Below are 25,492 nucleotides of genomic sequence, written 5' to 3'. Positions count from 1 at the left end.
ATAGTAATGCAAAAATAGAAATGCTGATCTATTATTAGCTGAACTGATCAATGTGTTGATCATAGTGGTTCATTGTGCGAATAGATTGTTTTCAGATGGCTTGGTCTCTACAGGCTCAAACAACAGACCGCCAAACCGCACAGCTCATCAGCATTCCTCTCCGGTCTGTCTGCCGGCCCCTGGCTCAGTGTGTGATGGAGCATTCTAATGTGCTGCATGACTGTCATGACAAGAGGCTGTCCTTTCTATAATATTTATCAGTTCTTCACCATGATTACAATTCCGCTGTCCTGTACAGTACATCACACAAGCAAACCGATTTTCAAATGAATGGTGCGCATGGTTAAAATGTGACTGTGGGGAAAAGGTTGTAATCTCTCGATGCAATCTGCCAGCCCATCACAGCCTGTCAGGGATGGAGGGTCAGGTGAATAGACAATGGGTAAAAGTTGTAAATTGCAGCCCTCTTGATATGGAAAAGAATGCGACATCTAATTCACACATGACCTTTGTAGTTCTGGCATGAAGATGGGCCAGAAAACACCAAAGGGTTTGAATGAATTGTTGAACTGAAAAACCAGCCTTTCGACAAGAAAGACAATGACAAACCATTCTGTGTGTGATCACATCTTGAATGTGCTGCTTGGAATTTGAAACTGAAAAGCAATTTCAAGTCTACAGAGAAAATTAGTTGCTTTTCTTGCATTTTAAACTGTCTCCTAATATCGATTTAAAAGACTACTTAATGACTAAAAGACAAGAGTCCCTGTCCTGCATCCCAGGTGTGGATAGGTTTAGACCCCTACACACACAACGAGTAAACACATCCTGTCTCAGGCTTCGACACGGTGCTGCCATAAGTGGATATTGTAAAGATACAACGAGAAACATTTTAGGATTTACGTTCAGTATCACCATTCTGTGACAAGAAAAAAGCTTACTGTGACGTAGTATCATCTCAGAACCCTTGCTTTTGTAAATTAGTAGTATTTAATAGTAGTATATAAAGGAGAATTTTAGGAGACAGGGTTGTGTGTTGAAGCACTGTGTTCCAAGAGCTATCCAAGGCTTCCAACCATGCTGTGTTTACATATAAACATACAGTATGACGGTATTTTCACCTACATCATGTTATTTCAGATGGATAAATAATCCTACAATAACTAGAAATAATTAGGTTGAGGTACACTCAAATAACCCACTTACCATGCTTATTATTTGCTTGGTTGAATTACCTGTTTCTTTTTCTTTTCACATTTTGCAAAGCATCATTGTACTTGTCCTGTCTATTGGTTTGTGTTATGTACATCTCTGTTTTGCACAAATTAATTAAATAAGAAAAATTACAAAAAAATGTAAAATGATTCAAGTCTAAATTAGTTTATGTCTACAATGTTTTCTATGTAACGGTAAGTTACTTTTAGAAGCGAAACACATCATAGGACAGTGAACAAAGATAATTCAGAAGAGAGCACCTTGGCTGACACTTGCAAGCTGTTGTCCTGCATGGTCATGATGGCCTCAGAGATCTTGATGTCAACTGGCTCTACAACTGCTTCAATGTTGAAGGGTCCCTCCAGTCTGTCTGCCGTCAGCAACATAGCATCTGTCAAAGCACAGAGGACACATGTCAGCTCAGAGATATTAAACACTCACACACATGCATTTTGCTACGGTTTACATGCGTCAATATGTTCACATCATCTCTGAGCATTGCAGGTACTCAGTGCAAAACCCCCAGGGTGCTTTGCTTCATCATGTGTCTGTGACATGGCTCCAAGTAAGAGAACAAAGAACGCTCCCTTCTCCAAATGTGTTGACTGCCAATAAACACAAAACAAAATGAACCTGCCAGTACCTTCATCTAAACAAACAAACACACATTGAGCAACAAAGACATATTGGGAGACACTGTTTGTAAGAGGATGTGCGACATCATGTGATACACGTACAAATAGCTGACACATAAAACAAATCATTGACTTGCATACATGACTTGAATCCATGCATCACTCCAGCTCTGATTTCTTAATCTTTTTGCAATAGTATTTCTAAATTGTGAAAGTATATCAATGAATGCGTAAAATCATTACCTTTTAATTACATCTCAGACACTGAGTTAGTTCTTTCTGTCAAACATGAATTCCATAAGGCACCATAAGCATGCAACACATCTAAAGGCAAGTGATGAAATCAAATACATGCAGTGTTGTGTTTGTTGTTTCCTTGTTTATTTTTCAAAACCTCACATCGCATCTGATCATGTATTTAGAAAACATGAACAAAAAATATCTCCGCTCTTATAAACAAACAGGTAGCAACAGTCAAAAGCAAACGAAAGAACAAACAAATAAAGGGATCATGACCTTATTGCTGTGGATGAGTCTTGGCCTGAATCAATACCGAAAACAGAGTAACCACCAACCTGTTAGGATCTCGGTCTGACCTAGTGTGTGCTCCTCTGTTTTTCCCCCTGTCAGTGTTGTTGGTTGAAGGCCATGTGCTTATGTTTTGTTTTTGTGTCAGCCTATAGTTTCCACCCCCGAGTTCCATCTCCAACCACGCCCCTCTCCCCAGGCTCAGCTGTGGGGAATTCCGGTGATCAGCGCCGACTGACTTAAATACCCCCAGCTGTCCTCCGGCACGTTGTCAGTCCGTACGGTTACCAGTCTGGTTCTCGTCGCCGTGAGTTGGAGCAGTGTTTTCATGACGAGTGATTTCTAACCTTTCTGGCTGTCTGCAGCACTCCTGCCGCGCAGAGTCGAACCCCGGGAATTCACCTGTGCGCAGAGGCCGATCCGAGTAGTACCACGGAGTTCACCGGTCGGCATCCCTTGTTTTCATCCCGGACCGTTTCCAGCCGTGAGTAGGTTGAGTTTCCCTCCCGACTCCGGAGGCTGCATCATTCTTCCTCGGTTGAGTTTCCCTCCCGACTCAGGGAGAACGGACAGGCTTTGGCCACTGGACACGTGCCGTAGTCTGTTTGGATATTGTTGTCTGTTTAAGTCTGCAGCTATATATATATATATATATATATATATATACAAAATAAAGATCTTGAAGGATTAATCTGCTGTGTGAGCGTGCGTTTGGGTCCATCTACTACACCACCACATAACAGAACGGACTGACCATGTCGGACCCAGCCGCCGCAGCAGAGGTTCTTTCTGTGGATCAGCTGCAGAGGGAGATGGCCAACCAGGGCGCGCTCCTCGGGCAACACCATCAGGTTCTGCGGGACCTAGCGGACGCGCAGCGATCTATCGGGGCCCAGGTAGCGGAGATAGGAGGCCTGCTGCAGGACTTCACGCTACGCCATTCTCCTCCCTCGGAGCCGGTCCCTGAGGACGCATCCAGCACCCGTGAGTCCTTTGTTCCCTCACCGGTGCCCTATAATGGAGCGTCCGGGGAGTGTAGAGGGTTCATGCTCCAGTGTGGATTTGTTTTTAACCAGCAGCCCCGCACATTTGCTTCGGACAATGCAAGGGTGGCCTTTACGGTGGGGTTGCTGCGCGGCAAGGCGCTGGTCTGGGCGGAGGCTTGGCTCAACAGGCGCAGCCCAAGCCGGGTTCCCTACGAGCTCTTCGCGGAGGAGTTCAGGAGGGTATTTGACCACCCAGTTTACACCAGGGAAGTTGCTCAGCGCCGGCTCAGTCTTCGTCAGGGTTCCACCAGCGCAGCGGAGTACACGGTGGACTTCCAGATTCTGGCCACGGAGTCCGGTTGGGACAAGGAGGCGCTTAAGGGGATATATCGCCACAGCCTTTCGGATCTGTTGAAGGATGAGCTCGCAGTCCGGGAGGAGCCAGAGTCTTTAGAGGAGCTCTACACTCTGGTCATCAAGATGGATAACCGTATCCGGGAACGCCGCCGGGAGAGGAACTTCCGGCTGTCCAATCCGGTGCGTCAGTGGGGTTTCCGTCCCAGCCTTCAGTTCCCGAGCCCGTCCGGACGGTACAGCTCTGCACGCCCCCATTCTCCTACCTCGGCCCCTCCCCCCTTCGAGCCGGAGGAGCCAATGCAGCTCGGGGGGACTAATCTCTCTCCGGAGGAGAGAGAGCGACGCATCTGCTCAGGAGGCTGTCTGTACTGTGGTGAGTCGGGACACCGCAGGGCCGTCTGCCCTGTTCGACCAAAAGAGAGCGCTCGCCAGTAAGAGTGGGGATGCTGGCGAGCGATGCAGAGAGAATTCCCCCTTCTAAGCCTCGTGCACTGTTTCCTGCCACCCTGAGTTTAGCTTCTGGGCCTGTGCACCTGTCGGCACTCATGGATTCTGGGGCTGAAGAGAACTTTTTGGACACTGAGTTTGTTAGGCGTAATGGGATTCCCGTGGAGGCGTTGGAGTGCACTCAGCTAGTGAGCGCACTGGATGGCAGTTCACTGGCGGAGATAACACACCAGACTCAGCCTATTTCCCTGCTCGTGTCCGGTAATCACAGCCAGAAGACCCGGTTCTACGTGTTTCCTACCCCTCAGACACCCCTGGTCCTGGGACTTCCCTGGCTTAAGGATCATAATCCCCAAATTGATTGGGCTGGGAGTAGGATCACCGGCTGGAGCTCCACCTGTCACTCTCGCTGCCTCAGATCTGCGGTCCCCCGGCAAGCTCCTCCCCCCAGCAGTCCTGAGACCGGTCCTAGCCTCGCCGCCGTGCCCCGGGAGTATTGGGATTTAGGAGAGTCATTCAGCAAGGAGCGGGCTCTTTCACTCCCCCCTCATCGCCCCTACGATTGTGCTATTGACCTGCTCCCGGGCGCCCCACTTCCCACTAGTCGGCTATATAATCTCTCCCGGCCAGAACGCGAGTCTATGGAGAAATATATAACTGAGTCAGTCGCTGCAGGAATCATACGTCCCTCGTCCTCGCCTGTGGGAGCGGGTTTCTTCTTCGTCTCCAAGAAAGACAAGAGCCTCCGTCCCTGCATCGATTTCAGAGGTTTGAATCAAATTACCATCAAGAATAAATATCCTTTGCCACTCATCTCGTCTGTTTTCGACTCCTTAGCCTCAGCTAAGATATTCACCAAGCTGGACCTACGCAACGCGTATCATCTGGTCCGAATTCGCGAGGGAGACGAGTGGAAGACGGCCTTTAACACACCTTTGGGACACTTTGAATATCTGGTGATGCCGTTTGGATTGACCAATGCCCCTGCCGTCTTTCAGGCACTGGTTAATGATGTCCTCCGCGACTTCCTCAACCGTTTCGTGTTTGTGTATATTGACGACATTCTGATCTTCTCCCCGAATCCCCAGGAGCACACTAACCACGTCCGCCAGGTGCTGCAACGACTGTTGGAGAATCAGCTCTTCGTTAAGGCTGAGAAGTGCGAGTTCCACGTCTCCTCTGTGCAGTTCCTGGGCGTCTTCATTGAGGAGGGTCAGGTGAGAAAAGACCCCGAGAAGGTTAAGGCCGTAACGGAGTGGCCGGTGCCCACCTCGCGAAAGAAGCTCCAGCAGTTTCTGGGGTTCGCGAACTTCTACAGACGGTTCATCCGGGACTACAGCCGAACGGCAGAACCGCTGACGCGACTCACCTCCTCCAAGGTGTTGTTTTCATGGACCCCAGAGGCCGACAGGGCTTTTTCTGCTCTCCAGGAGCGGTTCGCCTCGGCTCCAATCCTGGTCCACCCAGACGAGACACGGCAGTTTGTCGTCGAGGTGGATGCCTCCGACACCGGAGTCGGAGCCGTACTGTCTCAGCGGTCAGTTGCCGACTCTAAGCTTCATCCTTGTGCTTTCTTCTCTCGTAGACTTTCCCCTGCTGAGAGAAACTATGACGTGGGCAACCGAGAGCTGTTGGCTGTCAAGTTCGCGTTGGAGGAGTGGAGGCACTGGCTGGAGGGATCGGTGGTCCCCTTCATCGTTTGGACCGACCACCGAAATCTGGAGTATATCCACACGGCGAGACGCCTCAATTCTCGCCAGGCCCGTTGGGCTTTGTTCTTCGCCCGCTTCAATTTCACCATCACCTATCGGCCAGGTCACAAGAACACCAAGCCGGATGCACTCTCCCGTCAGTTTGCCCCGGAAGAGGGGAGCTCTACTCCCGACACCATCCTGCCTGCTGCGTACGTGCTCGGTGCTGTCACCTGGGAGATCGAGACGGTGGTACGTGAGGCCCAGCAGGCTCAACCTGACCCTGGAGGGGGCCCTCCGAATCGTCTGTTTGTCCCTCCGTCCGTCCGCTCCCAAGTCCTGCGGTGGGCCCACGACTCGCGTCTCTCTGGTCACCCCGGCATCCGGCGGACTATAGACTGGCTCCGCCGCACCTTTTGGTGGCCGTCCCTCGAGGAGGAGACCCGTACGTATGTGCGGGCCTGCACTACGTGCGCCCGGAACAAGGCCTCGCATCGACCCCCCATGGGGCTACTACGGCCACTCCCGGTTCCACAACGTCCATGGTCCCACATTGCTGTGGATTTTGTAACGGGTCTCTCCCCGTCAAACGGTAACACCGTCATTCTGACTGTGGTGGACCGGTTCTCAAAGGCGGCCCACTTCATTCCCCTGCCCAAGCTTCCATCGGCCCGTGAGACCGCTGACCTACTAGTCCAACACGTCATTCGGCTTCATGGCATTCCTGCGGACATAGTCTCGGACCGTGGCCCGCAGTTCTCATCCCAGTTATGGAAGGCATTCTGTCACACCCTCGGCGCCACGGCCAGTCTCTCCTCGGGATTCCATCCGCAAACTAACGGCCAGACGGAGAGGCTGAACCAGGAGCTCGAGGCCATCCTCAGGTGTGTGACCGCCACTAATCCCTCCTCTTGGAGCCATCACCTCCCGTGGGTTGAGTACGCCCACAATTCCCACACGTCCACTGCCACCAGACTGTCCCCTTTTGAGGCCTCCTTGGGCTATCAGCCTCCCCTGTTCCCTAGCCAGGAGGTCGAGGTGGCAGTTCCATCAGTCCAACACAATGCCCGGCGTTGTAGACGGGTGTGGAGAGAGGCTCGGGTGGCTCTGCTCCGCACGGCTGAGCAGAATAAGAGAGTGGCGGATCGGCGTCGTGTCCCAGCCCCGGCATACCATATTGGAGACTTGGTCTGGCTTTCGACCAGGGACATCCCCCTACGCACCGAGTCAAGGAAGCTCTCCCCCAGATACATCGGTCCTTTTCCCATCATCTCCATCATCAACCCGGTATCGGTCAAGCTGCAGTTGCCTCGCTCCATGAGGATTCACCCGGTCTTCCATGTCTACCTCCTCAAGCCTGTTGTCTCCAGTCCCCTAAATCCTCCGCCAGCAACCCCTCCACCCCCCCGTCTCATCGAGGGGGGCCCCGTCTACACGGTCAATCGCCTCCTGGATGTCCGCCGTCGAGGTAGGGGGTTTCAGTACCTGGTGGACTGGGAGGGTTATGGACCTGAGGAGCGGTGCTGGGTGCCACGGTCCAGGATCGTTGATCCGGGGCTCATAAGCGCCTACCACCGACAGCACCCCGGTAAGCCGGGCGGTTCGCCAAGAGGCTCCCGTTGAGGGGGGGGTACTGTTACGATCTCGGTCTGACCTAGTGTGTGCTCCTCTGTTTTTCCCCCTGTCAGTGTTGTTGGTTGAAGGCCATGTGCTTATGTTTTGTTTTTGTGTCAGCCTATAGTTTCCACCCCCGAGTTCCATCTCCAACCACGCCCCTCTCCCCAGGCTCAGCTGTGGGGAATTCCGGTGATCAGCGCCGACTGACTTAAATACCCCCAGCTGTCCTCCGGCACGTTGTCAGTCCGTACGGTTACCAGTCTGGTTCTCGTCGCCGTGAGTTGGAGCAGTGTTTTCATGACGAGTGATTTCTAACCTTTCTGGCTGTCTGCAGCACTCCTGCCGCGCAGAGTCGAACCCCGGGAATTCACCTGTGCGCAGAGGCCGATCCGAGTAGTACCACGGAGTTCACCGGTCGGCATCCCTTGTTTTCATCCCGGACCGTTTCCAGCCGTGAGTAGGTTGAGTTTCCCTCCCGACTCCGGAGGCTGCATCATTCTTCCTCGGTTGAGTTTCCCTCCCGACTCAGGGAGAACGGACAGGCTTTGGCCACTGGACACGTGCCGTAGTCTGTTTGGATATTGTTGTCTGTTTAAGTCTGCAGCTATATATATATATATATATATATATATATATATATATATATATATATATATATATATATATATATATATATATATATATATATATATATATATATATATATATATATATATATATATATATATATATATATATATATATATATATATATATATATATATATATATATATATATATATATATATATATATATATATATATATATATAAATACAAAATAAAGATCTTGAAGGATTAATCTGCTGTGTGAGCGTGCGTTTGGGTCCATCTACTACACCACCACATAACACAACCTGCCCCCTTTGAATTTCCATTAAAACAATGTGATATTTTGACACTTGATAGGCTCAATTCATCACTGCTATAGGAAACTGACAATAAGAAAATATAGTAAGATGTCACCGGCAAAGTTATCTGTTGCCGTCTTGTCACTGTTGAAGTTTCATTGTTGCAGCACAGTTCAACATTCAGTTTCTAAACATCACCAGTGAGCTGTGAGACAATGTGGGACTTTGGGAGCACTCCTGAGTCCTTCAAAAAAATCAGGGCAAGTATTCCTCGTACACAAACAACAAAGCAGGTCATTTGTCAGTGCCTTTCATTACTGTAATGCTCAGGAGTGTTTTCTAATCTGCCACCCTGTGGTTCAGCTAGGATTATGTTATGAGTGACTGTTGGTAGGAGATGGAACATGAAGACCCATTTCAAGTGTCAGAGCTGCACACTTTGTACTGCTGTGACTGTTTGACGTTGACTTAAGTCTGTTTAACATTGTGTATTGTAGCCTGGTGTGTAAAAATCTTAGGAGCCTTGTGGAATTGACACATAAGATCATTGGAGTAAGTCAGGTATTGCTCTCACAATTACAGAGTAACAGGCCAGCACTGAAGAAAGCCAAAACCTTTCAAGACTGTCGTGACCAGCCTTCGCAGAATGAGTTTGAGCTGCTGCCCTCAGGCCAGCATTTCAGAGTGGCTGTCATGAGACCTAAGGAACATAAAGTCTGCTTCCTCTCAGTGGCTATTGACAGGGCAGGACATTAAGCTCACCCGCTTGACTGAGCAGAGTGATTTAGAGGACAGGTTGAGTACAGAGGAGAGAGCACTAGCCCGTTTAAGGGGAGGTGAATTAAAAGCATAACGATTAATACTCAAACCTGGTATTGCCAATTAAGATTGAATTAAGTTGTAATAATATCCAAGGGCCCTGTTTCACCTGATCAGAATTGTGCAACCGTTCACTGCAACCCAACCGCATCAAAAAGAGGCATGTACAGTGTTTCTAAACACATGTACATGAAGTGAAAATGTGTGGAAAGTTGACAACAGAATTGGCTAAAATCTGGTGGACAGACCATTGGCCTATGACCAGCTGATTGGATTTTGGTGGTGATTTTAAATCTGGATTCGACCAGATCAAACAACGCATGCGTTTCAGACAGAACTATTGTTGATGGTTGGCAATCTGGTCGTTAACATTCATCAACAATAACATGCTATTTCTTTAGGGGTTCGAACCCAGAAGACCGATAATGACAAACAACTGAAACATCATGAGACAAGAGAGCACAAAAGACACCAACTAATTATTTTCTGCCGTCACTGCTGACTCCTTACGATATCAAATATGGCCAACTACTTTTGGTATATATGTATTGCAGCATTCGTGAATACATGTATGTTTTAACTTTGATTTAGCATTGTTTTGTTTAGGTTCAACGTTTTATTTCAATTTATTTTACAGTCTTTTTCTGATCTAATGCTGCGTGTGTTTGTTTTATTCACACTCTTCCATCAGTACACTGCGATCATTTGGAGAAATCCAAGGTTGGCAGAGCCGAATGATGACTAGAATTTGAGACAAGAAAGCAGCTCTTTGGGATCGCCACAGTGAAATTTAGTGAAGCTAAATAATTCAGAGACAGCTGGCCGACTCAATTCATGACCAAGGCTACAATACTATATCATATCTCCTACAGATTTTGACCAAAACTGGAGGAATGACGCATCTGAGCATTGCGATTCAAAATTGCAGCTGTTGGCCGTATTATGCTGTTTAAATGAATGGATGAATTTCATTCTTCATCGCTATAACTGCAACATCAATCAAATTTTGACAGACAATATCATGCATCCTGTTACTGATTAGACAAAGACAGGAGTGTATCACCTATGAGGTGAAAAGTGTTGTTTATTATATCATACAAGTTATGATGCGAGGACATGTTAAACCTCACAAATCACGCATTCCTAAACCCAGCCCCAATCCTGCCAATAATCCAACTTCTCGAACAAAAATTATTAATTATATCTTATAATTCTAAAACATTTTTTTAGGTTGTGCATGTTGTAATACAGGCCTGTGCAGCACTTCGCAGCCTACTAGTGAATAGAGCTACAGACAGACCCCACTCCTCTGTCTGGTAGTAGCTGTACCTTTGAAGAGCACTCCTCTTTGTTTACTCTGGAGTCTCAAATTGGGCGTGATGCTTGGTTAGATTGCTATCAGGAGCTGGCTGGAGGTCACGCCGTGGGGCCAACCCAAATCCTGTGAAGTCTTCAGCTGCCTATGTTTAGCAGAGTACTGCTCTAATGCTACCGCAGATAAAGCCTCAGTGGAACACAGTCAGAGTAGAGGAGAAATTGGCAGCGAATCTGTAACTCATTCTACAGAAGACTCAATGAGCTAAATTATATCCTCAGCTGAGTTCTGACCACCTAGTTTTCATAGAGCTTAATGAATCTTTGATGGATAGTGAGAATAAGTCAGCCATATGAATTGTTACTTCTATATGCTTAAATAACTTCTGAAATGATGTCACATACGGGAACACTTTTTCTTTAAAAGATGGGTTGATGATGAACAGTATCTTAAAGATTAATCAGTTCCAACAATAAATCATTAGGAGGTCAAAGAAAGGCACGTGTCATAGTGCACGGGCTGTGCTGTAACCGGGTGAGGGTTCCGGGACAAGAGGATGTCAAATGTGTACATATTGTAAAGCCCTCTGAGGCAAATTTGTAATTTGTGATTTTGGGCGATACAAAAATAAATTGAATTGAATTGCTGTTTCACTTCTGCACAATGTTCAGTTTCTAACTCATAACATCTACTTCATACTACCACCTTTTGTTAATTATTATATTTGCCTCATATTTTATACTTTTCTGTTACCCTTTGTCTGTTTCATCGGGATTTCATTTGTGGAAATCATTTTAAGATTTCTAAATCTCTGTGACAACAATTGCTTATGTTATAACAGGAGTGCATCAAAGACACAAAAGTAAATCGTTTTGAAATAAAAACAGGCGAGAAGATATATTATGTTTGTACTTCTGTTATTGTTCATTGACACTTTCATGTAGAAAAATGATGTGATTGAAGGTGAAGGATAAATCCAAAGAGTTACCTTTCAGAAGAGATTAGGATTTTATTTAAACGTGTTTAAGTACCGGTAACTACTTTACTTAGGGTATCTTATTTTCAGGCTTGCACACAATAAAAGTGGTGATTGCTGTTTTAAAACCTGTTTTCTTTATAAATGGTTTCTTAAAAGCTTTTCTCTTTTCCCCTTTATCTGATATTGCACTTGACTGATATACATCGTATGGCATCAGTTTCATGTAATGATTCAATAAGTCTTTTGCCTTTGATATTAACAGATACACAATCGATTTGCAGCACCATTCATCCATCTGTCCATCTATCCATTGACTGGGGTTGTATTGGCATGGTTGTTTACTGCTGGCTGCATGGTGGTTTTTTTTAGCTCCAGGCTTCATGCTCGGCTATTTTCTAATGGAAAACTCTCCTTTTTTTCCCTCACCCAGAGGGATTTGGAGCGACTCCAACAAACTACCCGCAGAGTCTCTTGGGGGACACAGCCGTCATTCATGTGTGAATCTATGACAAATGAACAACTTTTATGTGAAGATGTTGAGGAATGAATCAAGGGTTCCTAATTGTCAAGGGTATTTTTAACCCTGTGATTTATAATGTTGTGACTTTTTGAATGTTTTATTTATTCCGCAGGTATTTACACCATCTGACAGATCAAATTGACTTCATTTACTGTTGGTCACTGCTTAGTCAATACAATTTTGTTGCAGTGAGTGGTGCTGGAGTGTTCAATAAATACACCTACTCTAAGATCAATTTCTGTCACACACTACTCGATCCATCCTGAGCAGGTACCTAGAAAATCAGTTATAACATATGTGCTCTCTGGTTTCCTGCCTATTGCTGAGAAACTACTAAATATTGACAATAATAACATTGACAAATTGGGAGTCTGTGGTATCTTTCACTTCAGTCATAATTTTACGAATGTAGACTGGCCCAAGTGAAATGGGAAATCCTACTGGGCTCTGCATGACTGCTCTGGAATCAATGGGAGGACCAGAGTGTCACGTTCTCGTGCAAACCCAGAGTACAGAACCGGTCCTATCAGGATGAGCCTGTGTTCAAAATCATGCTTGTCTTGTCTTTAGGATTTAATAGCATATCACTATCCAAATGATGTAGCTCCAGTGTCACGTAAGGTATGTCATTCTCTATAATCGCAAAGAGGCTGTAGAAAAGGTGTTAACACTGACTGCTTAGTGTGAATCAAAGCAGTGACACAGTTTGTGTAATATTTATCAAATACATTTTGAAATAGCTTGAACTTAGTAAATGTATCTTTCCGGAGAGCATCAGCAACAGTTTGTTTGTTGCAGCAATTGCCCTTCCGGTGTTAGTGTGAATTTATAATGGGATAACTGTTAACTGTTGAATTGGAAATGATGAACACATTGTAAAGAGAATCACCACCCTGTGCCCACAAATACGAGTCTGCCCAATGCTTCTGCGTTGCAGTGATGAAAAGGGAGAGAATAACTTTCACCATCTGCCACTGCAAATTGGAGAAAATGTCTGCAGACAAACACTAAGCATTCAACAATATAAGTTGATGACATCCTGCATACATTTCTGGAGACAGACGAATATGCCATTACCATAAGTGGTGTTTCTCCACATGCCGACAAATTGCATCCATAAAAAAATGTCTTATAACGATGTATAAAAACAGTGCATGATGTCACGAAGACACCGGAGCTTGTGTGTTGAAGATTTTAACATTCAAATAGAATGGAGCAATTCATAATTTCTTTGTTTTTCTTGTAATAATGATGCAGCAAAAATAATGAAGCGACAGTTAATAGGATAACACTTCTGATATGTAATTTTAGTCGTCAACAAATTCCCTTTGAAGTTATTTTTTTCCCTCCCAACAAGTGCTTTTATGTCCGCAACACAAACCACTGTTCTGAGTGACATAATGAACATAGCCAGTGTACAGTAGTTTATTTGAAACAACAAAAACAATTCTGCAACTGCATCTTTGTTGTGCAGAGTAGCTCCGTGTCAGGGAGACATCATTGCATCACTGAGCATGATCAGGGACACAGTTCCTTGTTTACGTGCTTTGCTAGTTTGACGAGAAGAAAACTCGATTTCTGTTTAGTGGAGGAACGTGTCCCCTAAATATTGTACAACAGCATGGCTCTTTGATGTGTTGTCTGTTGCTGCTGTCTCCTTATGTCACAGCAATTATTGCTACTCAGCACAGCAAAGACTTCATGGAATGGCTCTTAGAGATAATGCCAGTTCAAAGTACACTATGTACACTTAGAATTATAGTAAAATATCAATATTAAAAATATCGATTCAATAATTCTTTGTGTATTTGACTTTAACTCTTTTGTCTATTTTTCATAATTAAAATTACTGTTCCACATTTCCAGTTTTGGGCAGCATCATGACTGCATTTAGTATTGTTGAAAGACCTGGGTTTGATTTCCGACCTTAACTGAAAACGTAACTAATGGATCAGAGACCAAATATTGATTGGTGAGTGTTGAATATGGCTGTTTTAGCCTTAATGACCTGGTGGCTCATCCAGGGAGTCTCCCCGTCTCTCCCTAATACATGATGTTAAAGGCTCTCTTCCTCCAAGAACATAAAATGCCTTCAGAAAGAATACAATGAATTCAAGTCAATGCATTTTACATCCACTCCATAAACATATGCAGAGAAAAGCATTATTTGCATTATTGAAACTATCTTGTTAATCAGTTTATTGTACTTGTTTTAAAGTTGTAATCAGAGTAAGCAAAACGATTACTTGATTAAGAAAGCTCACTCACCCATCAGTCTTCAATGTGTTAATGGCAATGTGTAAATTAGTTGTTATTAAAAAACAAAAGACAAATTCACAGTCAATTTCAGGTCATAGATTCAAAAATAACTTTTATCTGCTTCTTAGGCAATTTTTGGTGACCTAACATGTTCAATAAGATTATAGACAAGCTATAAACTATCCTAAATTCTACAATTTCCAGTCAAGTTGTATATAAAGTATCATAATTATTAAACAAGCAATGGAAGACGTGCAGATTATTTTGTAGCAGTCAGGCCCTAACACAGAGACAGAGACTTACTGGGGTAGAAAAGCCATGGATTCATTTTTGTCCCAACAGACCACTGAGCTCTCTGACCCTTCTTTGAGGGGCTCAGTCCCAGTGAATGAAAACACATGCAATAAGAGATTACAAACACATTTTGTCTCTGCTGCCAACACGTTCTACAGTACAGTCACTCATTTGTCTCATGTTATGTACCACAGGAAAAACAAATGGCTGAAACAACTTCATATCAAGCAAACAGACAGACACGAAGTGAGGAAACTCCAAATTAGCTTCAAGCCTTGCTCCATCACGTTTAACACGTCACGTAAAGCTTTTGTTTACGTTGATAAGGCGCGTTATTATTAAGTGTAACATCACTTTTACTCCCAGGTCTCTCAACACAAACACTGCCAAAACCACTCTGCTAAAACACGTCTCACGTCACTTTCCTGTAACAAGTTTTCCAGTTTGCAGCTGCAAGAGGTGAATCAATTGCAAAAGACTCACTAACTTGCCAACATATCTGTCTGTCTTTTGGGAGTCTACACAGGCATTCTCTCGTGCACTTAAAGCTGGATTGTAGCTCACAAACAAATATTTCTTGAACGATTTCATTTCTGTTTTATTTACTTTTATGTCTCGATTACCATGTCTGTTACTCCTCACATATGAACTCTCATATTTTTTACATTAACACTTATCTTTAATGCTGCAACTGCGAGCCACGACTGCTTCTGCTGTGGCGGCAATACAACTATTAAATAAATCATAACTGGACATCAGCTGTAGTAACTCACAGTATTACGAAAATGAAATGTTGCTTGTATATAAAGTAAAGCTGCGTAAGCATTCCTGACACATACAGGAGAGCAATATCTTGCAGATTCTGCACAGCCAGTAGCAATTATAAAGAAAATATACTGGTTCTTGATTATGCTGAGGATATGAAGATCACTTCCACTCGGCTAAGTGAGCCATCCCGCCTTCAGCTCTCTGACAGGCAGGAACCCACCAGTTACAGAAAGTGGTTTCATCCAGTCATGCCTGTTACTGAGACCATCATGCTTGATACTCAGTCAGCATGAGTGCCTCTTTGTATGCGTGTGCGTGTGTGTGTTTGCGCCTGGTATCTGTCTCTGATTTCAGTTAAAGATGTAGGACTTTTTTTATGCCATTGGGGAATCTTAAAGACCACTGAATGTAATAATAACAGTGAGGAAGGTAGAACATTTGTAGACAGTTGTAAGGCTACACTGTGCAGCAAAAGCAAAGTGCAAGCTTCGTTTCTACCGAGCTATCTTTATCATTTAAAGTAAAGCCCTAGCAGGGTGTTCATCTTCATCATCTCACAGATACCAAAGAAAGTGCTTTTTTGGAGGACAAAAAACTATATTGCATTGAATTGTCATGAACTGGAGGGTTGTGGGGAGGTCCAGTTACACAATCCATGCAATTAAAAAGAAATGAGCAAATAAAATCAATGAGGATCGCTTACACTGTGGTATCAATGGACTCAACAGAGGACAACACAAGCCTATTTCTTAATTAGGATAACTAATGCATTCACAGGCATGTTGTATGTATCAAACAAATAATTACAAACTGAAAACAATAGATGGCTGGAAAAAGGGGAAAAAAATTTAAAATAGCAGATACATTTTCCGTGGATTTCTCAACGCAACTCTACATTCTATAGGCATAACCCTCTGGGCTGTTGCTATTGGGTTCATCCCTGCGCCCATGTGCAGTCGTAAAGATTTTTTTGCGCCCTTGTGGCCTGTGTGGGCCTCTCTCACGTCCACACTTGCAACATATAATAGCCATGCAACCATAGTTCTTCTGCCAATTTAAACCAGTATTTCTTCAGCTGGAGTAGTTGGAACCAGAGGGGCCCACGGCTTTGAGGGCTATGCCTATACTTGTTGAATTTGGAGATACAACAGGTATAACTAATATATACTAATACTAATAACTAACGTTCTATTTTGTTTAGGCTTCAACCTCTAAGAGCTGTCGCTATTGAGTTAAGGGCGAATCCGATGTAGTCTATGCCCCATTGTGACACCACTGTCCACAAGCAGACAACATACACCAGTTCACAAACAGTAGATGCCACACATAGAGGCTAACAGGCACAAAGCATGTCTGACTCCCTTTAATAAACACTTCACAAGAGGAATCACAAAAAATGCTCTTTCAAAAATTGTTCTCGACCAACATTTGAAGAGGTTAACACAAGAGGCAAGGGACTTGAGCTATTCTCTACACACCAGTGCTGAAAAGCAGACCATCTACCCACATAACACGCTGTAGTAGAAGGGGACAGCCCTGACCTTTCCAAGCCCGTTCAGTGGCTAGGCCCGTAGTGGCTGGTCTATCTTCGGGAGGTGGTGGATCACACTGTCCAGCTGCGACAATGCATCTCTGAGCCATGGGAGTTGCCACGGTTGCCCCCCTGCAGTTGCACCATGGAGGAGAATCATGACATGCTTGTGCATTCTGGTGCAACCTGAATGACTCTTCTTGAATGCCGGCCAAATGGCAAGGAATCAGAGCAACATGCAGGAAATGCATTCAGGAGAAATCTGGGCCAGGGTTGGTGAGAGAATGCATCCACTCCTGGAGGTGATTGTGTGTGTTCATGGAGAACCACAGTGTGCATTATGTATTCTCTTATGAGGCGAACAGATCCGCCTCCACCTTCCCAAACCTGTCCCAGAACATGTTTGAGACTCAGTTTCCAGTTTCATCATGTGGAGCAGTTCCAGTGGGACCACCACATGGCTTGTAGACCTAGCGTTGTTGTTTTTCGTATTCCAGGCCTAAACAACTGCTAACGTGAGCCTAAACTGACAGCATCCAGGACCAGTTTTTACACGGTGTGTTAATACTATACGGCAGATTTATTTTACATAACCTGTAATCCCACAAAGTAATGTCACTCAGCTAATGATATGCTAATGCTTGGCATTCAGTTACTACTGTTGGTAGTAAGCTAGTGAGCAGGACATGCCAACAATTGCAGCTTAAGTTAGAGCAGATAAGACAATCCTTACACTTCTGCTCTTGTGTTTTTGTTTTTTTGTTTTGGAACGCCATTAAAACCCTTGAAACTTTTTCGATGAAGTATTGCTCTTACTAAAGCTACACGCACATCGCTTGGAGAGATCCACAGCCTGAAGGGCAGCGTGCCCAGTTACGGTTGAAAAGCTATGATTGGAAGATCACTGTTTGGTTTGGGCTTTACAAAGACTCAATCAAAACCTTCCATTAATTTTGCCCATATGCAGCTGAAAAATTTAAAATGGCAGTAATCATGGTGTAAGCCTGAAAACCTGCAGTACTGTGAGAACAGCACGTGTCCTTCCTCTCCCTCGCTCTCTGAGGGTATTTTAACAAGGTGCTGACAAGAAAAATGATAATGATGTGTCTGTCATGATGCAGAGCTGGGTAAATTTGTCACGATGGCAGGTGACTGATGGTTTGGTATCACCCATTGGCCAAATGATGAATTATTTCCCTGATCATTCGAACAAAGACACACACACACACACACACACACACAAAAGTCAGGATGCCTAAAATCAGTCAGCTCAGGTACGAGCAGGTAAATCACATGCTTCCTCAGGTTTATCCTCAGTGTTCACAGACAAGTCTGTCTTCCATTTGCAGTCTGAAAGCCTTAAATTCCTTACGGCAACCTTTACAAACTGTAAACTACTGTACTGTGACTGCAACTTTGAAATGTATGACACGGATGCTGTAATCTTTCTTCTTTTGCGTAATGAAATGTAGGCTACATCAAAGTATTCCCCCAAGTTATTATTGTTTCAATGTTGCACAGATTTTAGGAATAAATACAGCAGTGGCACATTTGTTCTTCTCTTTCTAGTAATGCTTGTACAACTTGCAGTGTGATATTCACATCTTCATATTCACTCCTTGTTCTGGTATTTGTGTGCATTCAAATCAGTGGTTATCAATTTGTCAGATTGCCTAGCAGGAACGTTCAGTGTCACGCTTGTACGTTTTCTTGATTTGTTTAGTATTATAGTTTGTTTTATAAATGCCTCTTGTTCTTTTAAAAATATTCTGTGTGAAGTGACGGTTTTATGACTTTGTACATTTATTAAGGCACTGAAGAAAAAGTTGACTTCACTGGCTTAACATGCTTACAGCTGAAATCATGTTCTGTTTTTATTGATTTTTAATTGGTCTCTATTCCTATTCAGTTATTTCCAACAATAAATAAAAAACAACAACATACAGTATATCATATATATCATCATATATGGAAGAAAATTAATGTTGTTTCATTTTATCTAGTAATGTGAAAAATAAATAAAAAGCTTTACATAAGTACTTGTGAATGTCAACGGTACTTTAGGGGGAGACAGGAAAAAATGTATAGCAGTGTAAAATAAAGAGGTAAAAATAAGCTTGGCAGTGTTCATTTTCTGTTTTCCTCGCTCATATTTCCACAAAACAAACCGTAGCCATACGAGGTGCTGTACATACCCCATGCAGAGTTTAAGATTATACGCAGCCATTTTGAATCGTCACAGAACCGGCTTACTTGAATTCAAATCAGACAGTATTCATTTAACAACTGCACCACCATTTTCTTTAAAAAAAGGTCTATAAATGTTGCATGTCTGTAGGTCAGTAAATATACTGCACCTTATGTAGCTCTGGTGTTATAATGAAAAGTGAGCGTTGTGCAATGGGTTGTTAGCAGCACTGGTTCTGAAAGACCAGTGAGTTTCTACGCATAAGAGTTAATCCATTTCAACCTTGTGGGGGTTTTCTGCTGGCTACGTGTTGCGCTGTGGTAGTCAAAGCTAATACAGTCTTCAAAATAATTCTGTCAGATTGTCTTGGTACAAAATAGCTAAACACATGGACCTGCGACGCTAACTACCAACACATCTTCTTCCATGTTTGACCGGAGAGCGTGAGCGTGTCATTTCACAGCAGAACGAAGGAATGGCGTTATTTAGAGAAAGTGTTTGACACTGAATTTGAATCCAAGGGAACTAACTGAAGATGTTTTGTTTATACTATTTTACGACATTTAACTAAACGTAACAATGCATTTATAATGTAAATATAGTATGAATCATTCAACTTTTTATTTAGTGTGTCCTATCTTTAGAAATCTCTCTCCAAAAAGAGATGTTGCAACTAAGACCTTCCACTAAGAATGAGGTAACTATGTGCATTAGAGAGAAACACATGTATCTAGTATTAGTTTAGGCAATTTGGCATTCCACTTGTAATAAAAGCCCAAAAATGATTTGTTACATAAATGTCCCTGATTCAGCCGGATTTATAAAGATTACAGACTATTTTCAGAACTCATCTTGTCCCTTGCTGATGAAGATTAAAACGAAATAAAAAGCCTCGACTTTCCTTTATACTGTGGTCTTAAAAATCAATGCTATCAAGAATGACATTTAAGCATGAGCATAGTCCACAGGTAGATGTCATTGAGGGTTCTTAAAAATTGAACGATGTGCCTCCAATCTAACCTTCACTAATAAGTGATGATTTGAATGGATGACAGACTGCGTATGGGCTCAATCCATACATTTCTATAATGCATAGATGTGCTCCAGTGGCGAGAACTGACCTGCGATACATGTAGAAGTTGTCTCTGAAAGGTAAATCAATATTTCTTGTAAGCTGCATTGTAAGCAAACCAAAGTTCCTTAGCAACAGATAATGAATACAAAATGTCAGTAGACATCAACAAATTTGTCTTTCATGGAGAAAACAAACGATTCCTCTGGTTCTATATTTCTAATTATGATACCCTCAACATTGTCTTTCCAAACCTAAAAACACAGTCTGCACCAAAAATGTGTTAAAAATTAAAAATGCATTTTTTTTAACACCCCAAGAGTGTCTTTGTCTGACCAGATTCATCATTCTGTTGCAACAACAGCTTTTCCCATTACTGTCAAGCAGAGCGTCCCTTTGCGGCAATAGATTTGGCTCTTCACAACCCAACAAGACACTAAATTTTTAACACGTCATAAAGCTGTGAGACATCTCATTCAGTACATGGGGGCCTGTGTTGATCTGAGACTTCAGACATGCCATCGGAGAGAACAAGCGGTACGTCATCTGATGGTTTCTCAAATGACAGGCCTGTCACAAAAAAGCTTAGAAGTGCAGTTCACTTGACACACAGTCTTCAGGGATGTCTCTGAAAAAATGTTGCCCCATTTAAAAACAAAACAAAAAAAAACCTGTTAGTGTGGGTGGGAGGATGGGATTGGGGTACATAACAAATAAAGCATTGGACTACAAGATCCAGAGGGAACACTATGTGCCTCCTTCGTATCCATTTAACAGGAGGGCTTACAGCATCCAGCTACTTACAGCCTTAGCGAAGTGCTATATTACTCACTGAGCTCAGCTGGAAACACTATAGAAAATGTGTTTGCCTAGGATCTGCTCTCCTTTATCAATCCCAAACAGCAGGGACCAGAGCTCTAAGCAATATGCCATGGTTCCAGCAACAGCAAACGACATTTCAGGCAGAAACAAAGAAGGAAAGGTTTCACAAATAAGATTTCGGTTTTGTCTCTGTAAATCCTTTAAAGCTGAATCCGACACAGCACATCCGACTGAATTTCCACAGACACTATTCAAAGACACTGCCTTTGAAAAGTAACATATAGACTCAGACGTACAAGTGTGCAGACAGACAGACAGGCAGACAGACACACAAACCTTGAAAATAATTACAAAGAGTAAACGAGAAGCAGGTGGAAGGACTCAATTTGAATCAGAATGTTTTATTTCTTACCGATGTAGAGGTTCCATTCAGCATCTAGGTCTGCTTGGTTCGCTAAACACCCCCTCATAACGTTGTGACAGTAGTTGTGACAGGGTTTCAGCCCCGGCATGCTGCGACAGTATGGACAGTACAGCATCTTGGTCAAGGCTCTGACACATGCTGGGATTACATTCACCTGTGAAGCAAAGAGAAGTTCCTCAGTTAGGTCAAGTCTTTTCAAGCGCATTAAACCTTAATAGTTGTTTTAGAACATGCTGTATGATTCCTAAACGGGAGAGAGAAGTTGTCATAAAACGGTAATATTGCACACCACATTTTTTGACATTTCTTTATTTCTCCAAAATATTGTGAGGCTTCCACAGAAACCAAGCATCGGTCGTAAGAAATGTAATTCCCAATTGAAAGTTCAGGGGCGGGGAGAGTCAGACGTATTTCAACTTTTGACAAACATCGCCGCACTAGATCACATCTTCCGAAGCTTGAAATGTGAAAACCCACCAGATAAAACAGTTTGACAAGACAATGTTTACAACTCTGTCCATCTCGATTCCTTGTGAAGGCTGTGCCTTTTGTTGTTGGGCCATGTCATTGCACCGGCTTGAGTGAAAGCGACAGGATTCTCACATCTGCTTCCCTTCAGAGGAGGGGATGCAGAACAAAGAGTACATCTGATAATTGGCCTGTCAGCCTCTGTATTCATCATGCTTGACTTTAGACTTTTTTTCAGCACACACTCTGTTGGTGTGTGTGTGTGTGCAGGGACGGTTGGCAGATCAGTCAGTGGTAGTGATAAGATGGATACAACCGGACACCATATTCTATACTTAAGGTTTGAGATGTGGCAGAGGAACATCACAGGAAATTGTCTGAAGAGCCAGTTAACAACATAAATTAAGTCTAATTCCAGAGCAATTTCATGTTCATTCATCAGTGCAAAACACTGATTAATTCAGGTCAAGTTAAGTTTTATTTATTTTGTAGTCTAAAATCACCAATTTACCCTCAAATTTGTAGAGCCTCAAACACCCTTTACTCTGAAGACCAATTTATACTTCTGCATTGTAGCTGCGCTTTAGGTGAACTGTAGATTTGTGCTTTAGCCTCCGCTGCAGCCTGTCAGGTACCTCTCCATTAATGTAAGGGTGGAGATATCCAGCGGAAATGGGTGGAAACCAAATGGTCTGGTTTTCTCCGGTCGGTATAGCCAGTGCATGGTGTTGGCTCAACTGTTTTCAACATTGCGACCAGGTCACAAACATTCTCATATTACAGCTAAACAGTACACCAAACATGATCCTGAAAACATTTGAGGCAAGAAATAGGTAACGCAGTAACATCATTTTTATTCATATTTGATTCGATTTATTAGCTCCAACTCCAACATGATCTGCTCAGTTTCAGCAAAGAACTGTGTCTGGTTTCAGTCGCCATTGTTTGAAGTACAAGAAAAAACTCAACAAAGTTGCATAGAAAATTTACAAAACAAAACAATGATTGCAGAGCGACGCAGACAGACCAGCGCAAAAGCATAAATGTGTCGACCACTTGTGCAGGTTACACGTAGGCTTTGCACAGAGCCTACATACAAAAGATTTAATCATGACTCATTTTGTGTTTGTTCTATTTTCTTTGTCATCATTATTATTGTTAATTTGACTTTTATTCACGTTCATAATGTTTGAAGAACGAAAAAATAAACAAAGACAGCTGACACAAAGGATGGTGATATAACTACAGCTGAAGATAAAAGTGATAAGAACCTGAAAAAAGAAAAAATGAGTGCACTTTAACACTTTAACACGACATGTCATCATTCACACCCATTCCTACACTGATGGGGCTACCATGCAAGGTGCCACCTGCCTATCAGGACTAACTAACTTCACAACACACCCCTGGAACAGCCTGCAGGAGCAATTTGGGGTTAAGTGTCTTGCCCAAGGACACGTGGACATGGACTAGCAGAGCCGGAGATCGAACCGCCGACCCTCTACTTGAAGGATGACACTGTTCCACCAATGAGTCACAGTCCCCCCCTGCAGAGTGCCATTGATTGTATTGGTACAATGGCCAGACCACCTGTGTGTGCATATGTGAGATGAGAGATAAGGAAGAGGAAGAGAAAGAGACAGAGATGTACACTATTAGTGTATTTCGATTGCTGCTTGGCAGAAGGACCAAATTAACCATTTTTGACATTTACTTCAGACATCACGTGATGTCTTGTAAGAGGGCCATTCAAATAGGTTGTTAGCTCTCAATTCCACCGCTGCATGTCATCCGCTGGCATGTGTTTGCATACATTGTTTATATCACTCTAGGAGTGTGCTCACTTTTCATTTTGATTGAACACAGTTTACATGCCTGTGTTTTTCCATATTGTCATTGGTTCTCTGCTTATACATCAGCCTCCGCTTCCTGCTCCTGTTTGTTATTAAATGAATAAATTGTTAAATTGACAATATGTCTTGTTTCTTCAGACTTCAATCATCCAATCCACCAAACAACACCAAACAAGAGTCAATGGCAGAATAAGCTGTTTGGCATTGGCAGAGAAAATTTGGTAAATTGTTCATGGGAGCAACCCACATACGCAGCTCTGCTGCTCATCCCACAAATGCATGTTCCGTACAAATGTGGCACCATTTAAAAGGGAAAGGAAAACAATAAGATTCATTGCCAAGAAGCATTGTTACAACAAATAAATAATCTGTACCAAACACAAATGTCCTTACTTTTTGTGCTATGTTTTTGATTGACTATAGTGCTATCAGGTGTCTGCTATCAGCCTGCATGGACCCTTCACAATCATTTGGTTTAATGCACAACATTAACTAGCGTTTAATTTATAACATTTCTAATTATCAGGTAGTGCTTGAGGGAGAACAAAAAAAGGAACAGCAAACAGCAGAGAAACAAACAGAAAGACAGATACAGAAGAAACAGATCGAAAACAACGGGCAAGACACAAGCAGACAAACAGAGGGAACAGGCAGGTGGCAGGAACCGAAACAGAAGAGAGAAACAGAACCAAGCACATGCCAATCACAGTGTTTGCTTTGGAGAGAGCTGCCTCTTAATTCCCAAAGAATTTGTCACTTGCAAATACACATTTTATGGTTCTACAATGATGCATTTTGTTAAAATATATGCAATGTTTTGCTAGCAGATTATAAAAGCAGCCAAATTATCATTAATGAATGAACTGATTTACAGTGTTTATCCGGCCCCGGTTTATCCGGTACACCAGTCTGCTGTACCTTCGACTGGGACGAGACAGTTTTTAAATTGCACTTCCACCTCCGCCCGCATGCTCATGCATCTCCAGCTATCTCTTTCTCTTTTCTCTTTCCCGCTCCCCCATCAACAACTCAAACCTTACAGATTAAATATAACATTTTCCTATCAAGCTATTTGAATCATTTTATTTCACAGGCTTATTTGCATATACATACATTTGTTATGGTGACAGACGGAAGAGAGAGGGAGAGCTCGTCCCCTTTGTGTTCACTGTTGGCTCAGCTCCACCCAGTCCCTGTACATGGGCAAGGACACTAAATCCAGTTTGAACCGCCATCGTAAAACAACAACTAGTTGACAAGATGACTTTGGAACACATTCCCTTGATAAATTCACTGTTCTACTGTTATGGTATAAATTATAGCAGCACTACAGTGCATCCTAATGAATATATAGCAGGCCTATACCATATCATCTACTCATCATCCTTAAACCATTACAAATGTAATTTCGTACAATTTAATACCATCTTACTTTTTTTCTTTCTTTCTTCCAACTTGTACAATGAAGTGCAGTATATATTCATAAGAATATATATACATATATATATATATATATATATATATATATATATATATATATATATATATATATATATATATATATAAAACAAGTTCTGGGATTAATCTGTTTCTGTCATTTCAATTAAACTTGGCCCAGTTCATGAAAAGTCTATTAAAAAGACATGGATAAAACACTGGGAGAGGTTTCCCAACTATAGACCCGTTCTGACTGCAGTCTTTACATTTAGTGTGACTTTTTAGTGACAACCAAATAAATATATTCCATACTGCAAACAGGAAAAGTGTTTTAATCTGCCCTTGAGCTTTGTGAGCCTTTACCTTGCATTAAAATAG

The 25,492-nt window shown here is 43.0% G+C and overlaps 1 protein-coding gene across 1 annotated transcript in view; it reads right to left on the bottom strand.

Moving 5' to 3' along the window:
• Positions 1 to 25,492, bottom strand: part of LOC306796128 (glypican-6-like) — a 126,980-nt gene that overhangs the window by 28,485 nt on the left and 73,003 nt on the right. Inside the window, exons 5-6 of the mRNA XM_079294903.1 lie at positions 21,345 to 21,510; positions 1,476 to 1,606 (exon numbers count right to left, since the gene is read on the bottom strand). Of these exons, the coding sequence (XP_079151029.1) occupies positions 1,476 to 1,606; positions 21,345 to 21,510 (297 nt within the window). The remainder of the gene's footprint in view (positions 1 to 1,475; positions 1,607 to 21,344; positions 21,511 to 25,492) is intronic.

Source organism: Melanostigma gelatinosum (assembly GCF_949748355.1).
Source record: "Melanostigma gelatinosum genome assembly, chromosome: 2".
NCBI classification, from domain to species: domain Eukaryota; kingdom Metazoa; phylum Chordata; class Actinopteri; order Perciformes; family Zoarcidae; genus Melanostigma; species Melanostigma gelatinosum.
This window is presented reverse-complemented; position numbering and strand designations above follow the sequence as displayed.